The following is a 7,500-nucleotide window of genomic DNA, read 5'->3' as shown; positions in this document are numbered from 1 at the left end:
ATCTACGACGAGGAAATCGAACCCCATCCTCACGACGCGGAGTATGACGACTACTATTCTCGTCATCCTGGGGAGTATCAGGTAAGGATAATGGTCTACTGCTTGCTGGTCCCAAAGGTATTGGTTATGGGTGCACTCCGTTACTCCGGGCTCTTTTCTTGTAGGTCACGACACAGTATCTAGAATGAATCAGGCATGAGTAATGCGGTTATGTACTATTATAGCACTAGAACATTAAAAACATTGAGATACTTTTTTACGCCTCTTAAAAATATTATGGTAGTTTAGGTGCATTGTGCATTAACAGTAGAATTAGTCAATCTGTATGGCAGGTGATATTACAAACTTGACTGCCAAACCCAGGGCCTATTGGAATTTTGGTCATAGAATGCTAACTGCATTACATAGGCTCTTGGCACTGTAAATTTACAAGACTTTCGGAAGTAAGATGTTAAGATAGTCGTAGCAGTATGCTAAACTTAGCCTCTATAACCTTTAAGGACTCATACTACGGTGACTACTACGATGATGATCCTCACTATCGATACGGTGATGACTTCGAGGACTCCTTCGATAATGATGATGTCTCGAGTATTGTGGACACAGACAGGAACCTGCGTCGCTATCCTTCGCAGGTGAGAAGGACGGCCAGTGCGCTGCCTCGGAGTGGCTGCCGCTGCTCTGCTCTGTCGGTGTTGAAGTGTTTGGCAATATCGTCTGGTGATGAACACAGTTTTTGTCTGGATGTTAGTTAGAGAAAGAATAGGAGGAAATGAGATAGGGACAGAAATATAGCAGGATGAATATTATTAATGAGGGGAATTAGTTAAGGTAAGTTAATATTTTGTGTCAAGTGAGCTTCGTATCACTTTCTATTGATGAAAAGTACGATTAACCTCCTTTTCATATTTTTTCTTACTTCACCTTTTATTTTTTCAACATCTCTTTTTTCTTGTCTAATCTTTTTTCTTTTTTGTTTTGCGATAAACTATGTTTTTGCAACACATCACTTTCTGATGACTGCTTTAATGACCTGAAATAGTCCAGAAAGATCAAACTTGATATTATAATTGGTCAGGAAGAAACGCTTTTTACCAATCTTTCAAAAGATAAATGAATATACTGTAAAGCGATATAGATCCTGAGGAGATCCCCTGGGAAATTTTATACTTACCATACAGCAGACAGCTTGTGGCCACAGTATCCGAGGAATTTATGATAAAAAAGTAGCAGTTAACACTGGAATATTTCCAGTTACCAGTTCCATCCATCTAGTCAGAGAAATTAAGAAAGGATTTTATCAGTATACGATAAGAGAGAACAAGCTTCAGAATGGGAAGAAGACAAATTATGTGCAAATCAAAAGTGGAGAAATAACCAGGCACTTCTCTGTGGATTCGGGAGTAGAAACCATACTAGAAAAAGAATTCAAGAGAATTCTATAGTTAATGTTAAGGACACAGATGGCGACCGGAATGAAACAGTGTCCATGTATTTTTTCAGTTAGAAGTATAATTTTGGAGGGACATTCAGAGATGTAGTTATTAAGAAGAATGTGCCCTAATTTTACTCTCCTCTTCAAGCACTAATTCGAATTACTAGTCATGTACCTTGTGTTATAAAATATGAACTTTTGCACTATTAGGCAGTAGAATAACCAGGCTGAAACTATATCGATTGCTAGTCATGAGACGATAGAATTTGTGACGTTAGCGTTGTATTCTCTAGTTTTATTGCTTGAGGTAGCTCAGATTACTTAACAATCATATAGTGGTGATTTTCTACAGATTATCAAGTAAGTTGCAAGATTTTATCAGTTGCTTCATTCATGCATTTTGAAAATTATTTTTAAATGTTATGAATACTGACCACACCTGGTCAGAAGAACAGGCTTGTCATTTTTAAATGCATATATAAACTGTACGGAACCCCTTTAAATGCTTAAATGACAGTTAAAATATAATATAAAAAAGTGAATGTCCCATATACAGGGACAGCAGCCACTGTATTCGGCAAAGCATCATCCAGTTGAATTGATAAAATGCTTGCAAGCTAAAGATTCAACACAAATAGCAGTCATTTTTCCCAATATACTTACACTTCATATGCTAATGTCTTGCATTTTATTCTCTTTTGCCTGTTTTCTATCATTTACTCATTTATTTATTTACACACTTTATCTCTGGATTTCGGTAAAGAGAGACGAAAAGGTAATGGTGGTAAGTACTACTGTATATAAACTAAGGTTATGCTGAACCTCTTTACGAAAACTGCTGTGGTTTTCGTATGCTCTTCCTCCCCAGCTTTGTCAGTGATATATGTATATACATCTTGTACATATGCACATTTACATGTAGTTCTTAGAGTACGAAATGATGTTCCTTATGATTCCCTTTCATGTTCAATACCTGTTCAATACAATAAGCAAAAATACTCCATTGATTGCAGACTTCTTATTGCCGTAGCTGCCATGCGTCCCATTAGACTTAAATCTTACAAAAGCCCACTTCGTTGGCACAGGGATCGCAGGAGAGGTTCATCGACGGCGACGGCCAGTACTCCACCGAGTACGACAGCGGGACGGACTCGAGAGAGGTGGTCAACGCCAGGATAGAACCATACCCAGGAGACTTGAGCAAGGTGAGTTCGCGGATTCAGGTGAAGGTGGCTGACTGCCGGGTGAGACGAGCCCGTTGCCGTTTCATGGGAGGTGGTTTGGAAATTAACCCAAAAAACCTGAGGGAAGAAGATGGAATTGTACGAATCACTCACTGACACCCAAAATTAACCGTCAGACAACATAAATATTTTACAAGTTTGGTAGATATTTTTTTTTTTTAGCATTCATGACAATGAGCCAAGAGATATTACTCAACTTTATCTAACCCATTTACCTCTTTATATTATCTCACTTAATCAATCATTATTCACAGAGTCATACATACGCATTTCAAATCACTAGGGTTTGTCTAAGAGTCTTAGATATAAATCAAAACATTTTCGTCTTGCAACACGAGATTAGACATACAGATTCAGTCAACAGTCAACCCTTATCAAATGTAACAGAAATGTCCTTCATACTTAAAATGATCAATTCCGTAAGAGAAGTAGAATACAATGGAATAAGAAGACTCATATTGCGCAGGTAAGTCAGCATTTTGATAACAACAGCAGGAACTATGATTATATCTACTCTTCAGATCTGTAGAGAAATGATTCCGCTATTTAGGAATTCTTTTGAGTTGTGGTTACGGTTAGAGCTTTGTATAACATGAAATAGGTCTATTTGGCAATTGAAAAAATGTTCACTTATTTCAACTAAATAGATCTAGATCTCCCTTCATAGTTCAAAGTCCACGTATTTGTGTTATATATGCTATGAAATAACTTCTGAATTAGCTTACGAAAGCAATTAAAAGCAGTTTGCAATAGGTAGGAGGGGATGTTACGATAAAGCCAAGTTGATGACAGGGCGAAGGTTTTTTCTATCTATTTCCCTTTTTATACTGGTTATCTATCAGATTTGGTTAGAATGGGAAAACGACCATATTTTTACTCAGTGAATTAGAGTTGCCTGGCTGCTTAACTATAGCTTCGAGATATATATTTCATTTAGTTCATGCTGATGTTATTCATAATTTTGTCTGTAGTGAGGATCACATGTTTGTTGTATAAACCATAGACAGTGTAAGTATAATTTGTGTGTAGTATAATCTTTGTTGTAGAGCTGTACATGTGTCATGTTCTGTATTTCTGTGGCAACTGTGTACATCTGTGATGACCTGAACAGTACTGTATTTAAGCTGTAAAGTGTCATTGGCAATAGTTGTGCGGTCTTGGGTTTTATTTATTTCGTTTTGTTTTGTTAAAATAATCACTCCTTCTATACACTTAAGACTTTATTATTAAAATGTATAATTGACATATTATCAGATTAGGATAATTAAGTTTATAACACATTCATATATCTTTTCTAATTCCTAAAAGGTAATTACTGAAGACATACATATAATCATCCTAGTCAACTCTTTTCTATTCCATTTTCATCATTCTTCTTTCCTTTCTTTATTATTCAAAAACTTCTTTCTATCCCTTCCTTTGTAGGCAAAAGAGGAGGAGCCAAAGGAATCTAAGGTGAATATTTCTGCTTACATAAATCCTGCTAGATATTTCATTCTATGGTTCCTTACGTTTGTAAATTCAGCGAACCCATACCGAGTTGTTCATCAAATCTATCTTTGGTCTTTTCAGCTCATAATGCTTTAATTGCTGTACAAATACAGTTGGCATAAACAAAAATTGCTATATACATATTTTTGGGTATTTTGATTATTGGTTTTAAAATTTATTTCTATGAAGGTCAAAAGAAAATGAAGGTAGATTATATCAGAATCAGTAGACTTAGTAACGCACAGGTAACACCCTAAGTTGATGTTTATCAATACCCTTCACAAACTCTCGATTTTATAAGATATAATTCTATAGTTCTGTATCTCAAACCGATCTGATTTTTTAAATAGCTGCATGTCAAAAAAGAGAGAGAAAAACGCAGACTTAAAGCTCACTCTTCATTCATTCATTGTGCTGTAGGTTACAACCTCTCGACACACAAAGCTGTAGTGTTATGTCACCAGCCACTCTTTAAGTAAAGCCTCCTGAAACGGGGGGCAAATAGCCCTTAGAAATACCAACTGACAGCGTGAGTAGATTGCGCACTTCATACCACTGACTGGATGGAATCACGCCGATTTTACATGTAGCACAAGGTCTTAGGACCACAGTTACGTAACACCTTTTCTAAATGTAGCCTTTTGTGGTTGGCAGTGTTGTATAAAGATAAAAGTGTGTAATTCCTTTAGCCCTAGCTGACAGAAGAGCAATTTTGGCAAAGCAATGCAGAGATCACTGTTTTCCATAGAGATCCTAGAGTTACCCAGAAAACCTTAATGGACGTACTTCAGATCTACTGGCTCTGTCTTTCACGTAGCTAGATATTATTTTTATTCACTGAAACATCATGTTTATGTTTTGGAACTTTACTACCCTAACACAAGCAGTTTCTCTTTTCCATTATGTTAAACCTCTTTGACATCCCCACAAACTCGTAAACAAAAGTTTTATTGTAAATGAATAAATAAATAGTGTTATTAACTATGCAAAGACCTGAATAATGAGAAAATTCTTCATGTAATATTGACTCCTCCGTACCTCCGTTTCCCAGATTATTGATTTCAAGATGAAGAGTCGGGCGGAGCAGGCAAAGGCTGAGAGCGATGCCCAGGTGATTTCTAGTTACTCAAGTGCATGACTAACTCTTGCTATCGGCAGCACTAAAGATATGATCATACAAGTCGCTAAATATGAGACAACCAACCCCCCCTCTCCCACCTAACCTGAGATAAGTGCACTAGAATCTTGTCCGCCACAGCACTCGGACCTCCCCAGCTTAGTCTTGCCTCTAGTCCTGTTAGTCTGTATGTTCTCTGTCTTACTCCCCAACCATGATCCAAGTAGAGCCTTGTCTTGACTCTGTAAAAGACAGCTCATACAAACTATCACCATAACTGTAACTTAAAATAACAGGCAACTTAATGAATATTGATAAAACAGACATAATTATTGATGTTGTTGATAATAAACCAGCTTAGAACAAAGCATGGAGAGAGAGAGCATGTGCTACTTTGAACAAAAAAGGAAGAGAAGGCAGGTTCTGACGAAGTAAGCATGTTACACGACTACTTCACTTAACACATGCAGCAGTTCCACTCTCACCGCAATAGTCCCCGCCACATTCCCTGGAACCATTACCAGCGCCGTGTGTAAGAGCCACAAGTTGTTGACAAATCACTCTTGTTTTGGTCAGGAGAAGAGTGATGCTTAGACATTGTGTGTGTCGACAGGCCTGGTCAAGGTTCAAGGAGAGTGTGAGGGTCTCTAGTTACCAGCTTTTCGCCACGAGTGGCGTAGGCGTGGCAGCTTTTTGTGTTTGATAACACCATAATGTTGTTCCTAGGCACCCCCGGGGGGAGGGAGACCAGCGGACTCTGCAGCATCTAAAGAAATGAAAATGATGAATTTCCAATCAAGGATGAAGCAAATGACTGCAGATGCAACTGTATCTGCAGCAGAAAAGGTGAACACCTGCATGCCTTTCTTGCACGATCATGCCTTTATTGTGGGTAAAGAGAATGAGATGACAAGTGACACCTTATTATACAGTATATATTGATTCATTAATAATGTCGCCCAAAGGGCAACGTCGGAAATCAGAATTCAGTTATATTTTATGACATCACATTGTGCAACATCCCTTGTCATATCTCGTGTATGACACATCATAGGCTGAAAGAAGCACGGAGAAACCTGAAGGCCAGGTACAGGCTCTGCCTGCTGAGAAAGCACCTGAGGGCCAAGAGCAGACACAGGCTGAACCCCCGCAGCCTCCTGTCCAGGCTCAGACAGATGGCCAAACGCCACCTCAAGCCGAGGTCGATCAGGGTCAAATGAAAGCTCAGATCCAAAAAGAGAAACAGCTTAATTTTGAGGCAAAGTTGAGGCAGGCGCAGGAAGGCCGGGCAGGTCAGCCAGCCCCGACTCAGGTGAATATCGGTGTCCCTCATCTACACACCTTGGAGGATGGAAAGAAGAAAGATTTGGAATGTGTCAAGGCTCTTAACTGACTTTTCATTCATTTTATCAACGACTGCTTCAACAAGAAAGAATACTTATGGCATTTTTTATATCACGTCTACCTGTCGGGCATGCTGTTTGGCATTTCTTAGAGCCTCGCCTGAGCATGCTATACTCATGGCTTATTGCATGGCGATTGCAAACGATGGGGAAAACTTATACCCAACTACTAAAGATACTATTACCACTTACTATTTTACCTATTATTTTACTGGTGTGTTCTATTCACATATCCTCTTACAAGTGGACTGTAGATGCTCTTTCTTATCAAGTGATTGATTACAAGTGAGCATGTGAGAATAAGTTAAGATGTTTTCTTTTTTTCTTTAACTTCATCTGATACATTTTAAAAATTCATTATTGACATGAAGCACCACAACAGCATGAGTGCCTTGATTATTAAATCCAATCGATCCTGAGTTTGATTATATGGAAATACATCATAATATCAGTCACAGTTACTATTCACATTGTATATATATTCCTGCAAATGCAACATTATTTTGTATGCTTTACTAAATCCAATTATCTTTGCTTTGCGTTTTATTTTTTTTTTCAAAGTAATGTTTACATTGTTCAGTGACTGAAAATTTTGCCTTAATTTACTTTAGTTTAGGAATAGTAACAAGTATGTCAGGAAGGGACGGGTTTTCTTGATTGCAGTTGTCCAGTTCGTTTGGGGATTCCCCTTTGAACAAATTGAAATAAATTTTCAAATATCAATAGAAATAAAGGGTTAACGTCTTTGCTGTACTTCTGGGTCATTTTAGCCCTACACAAAGGGAGGTAACATCAGCCATATGTTGTGTC

At 38.0% G+C, this 7,500-nt stretch overlaps 1 protein-coding gene across 1 annotated transcript in view; it reads left to right on the top strand.

Moving 5' to 3' along the window:
* Positions 1–7,500, top strand: part of LOC119577537 — a 116,278-nt gene that overhangs the window by 107,441 nt on the left and 1,337 nt on the right. The window contains exons 12-18 of the mRNA XM_037925130.1: positions 1–81; positions 501–635; positions 2,521–2,640; positions 4,105–4,134; positions 5,222–5,281; positions 6,014–6,133; positions 6,342–6,599. The exon at positions 1–81 is cut by the window's left edge and continues 93 nt beyond it. Coding sequence (XP_037781058.1) covers positions 1–81; positions 501–635; positions 2,521–2,640; positions 4,105–4,134; positions 5,222–5,281; positions 6,014–6,133; positions 6,342–6,599 — 804 coding nt within the window. The remainder of the gene's footprint in view (positions 82–500; positions 636–2,520; positions 2,641–4,104; positions 4,135–5,221; positions 5,282–6,013; positions 6,134–6,341; positions 6,600–7,500) is intronic.

The sequence above is a fragment of the Penaeus monodon genome, chromosome 10 (genome assembly GCF_015228065.2).
Source record: "Penaeus monodon isolate SGIC_2016 chromosome 10, NSTDA_Pmon_1, whole genome shotgun sequence".
Taxonomy (NCBI): Eukaryota; Metazoa; Arthropoda; class Malacostraca; order Decapoda; family Penaeidae; genus Penaeus; species Penaeus monodon.
Note: the sequence above shows the minus strand (reverse complement) of the source record. Positions and strands in the feature narration are given on the sequence as shown.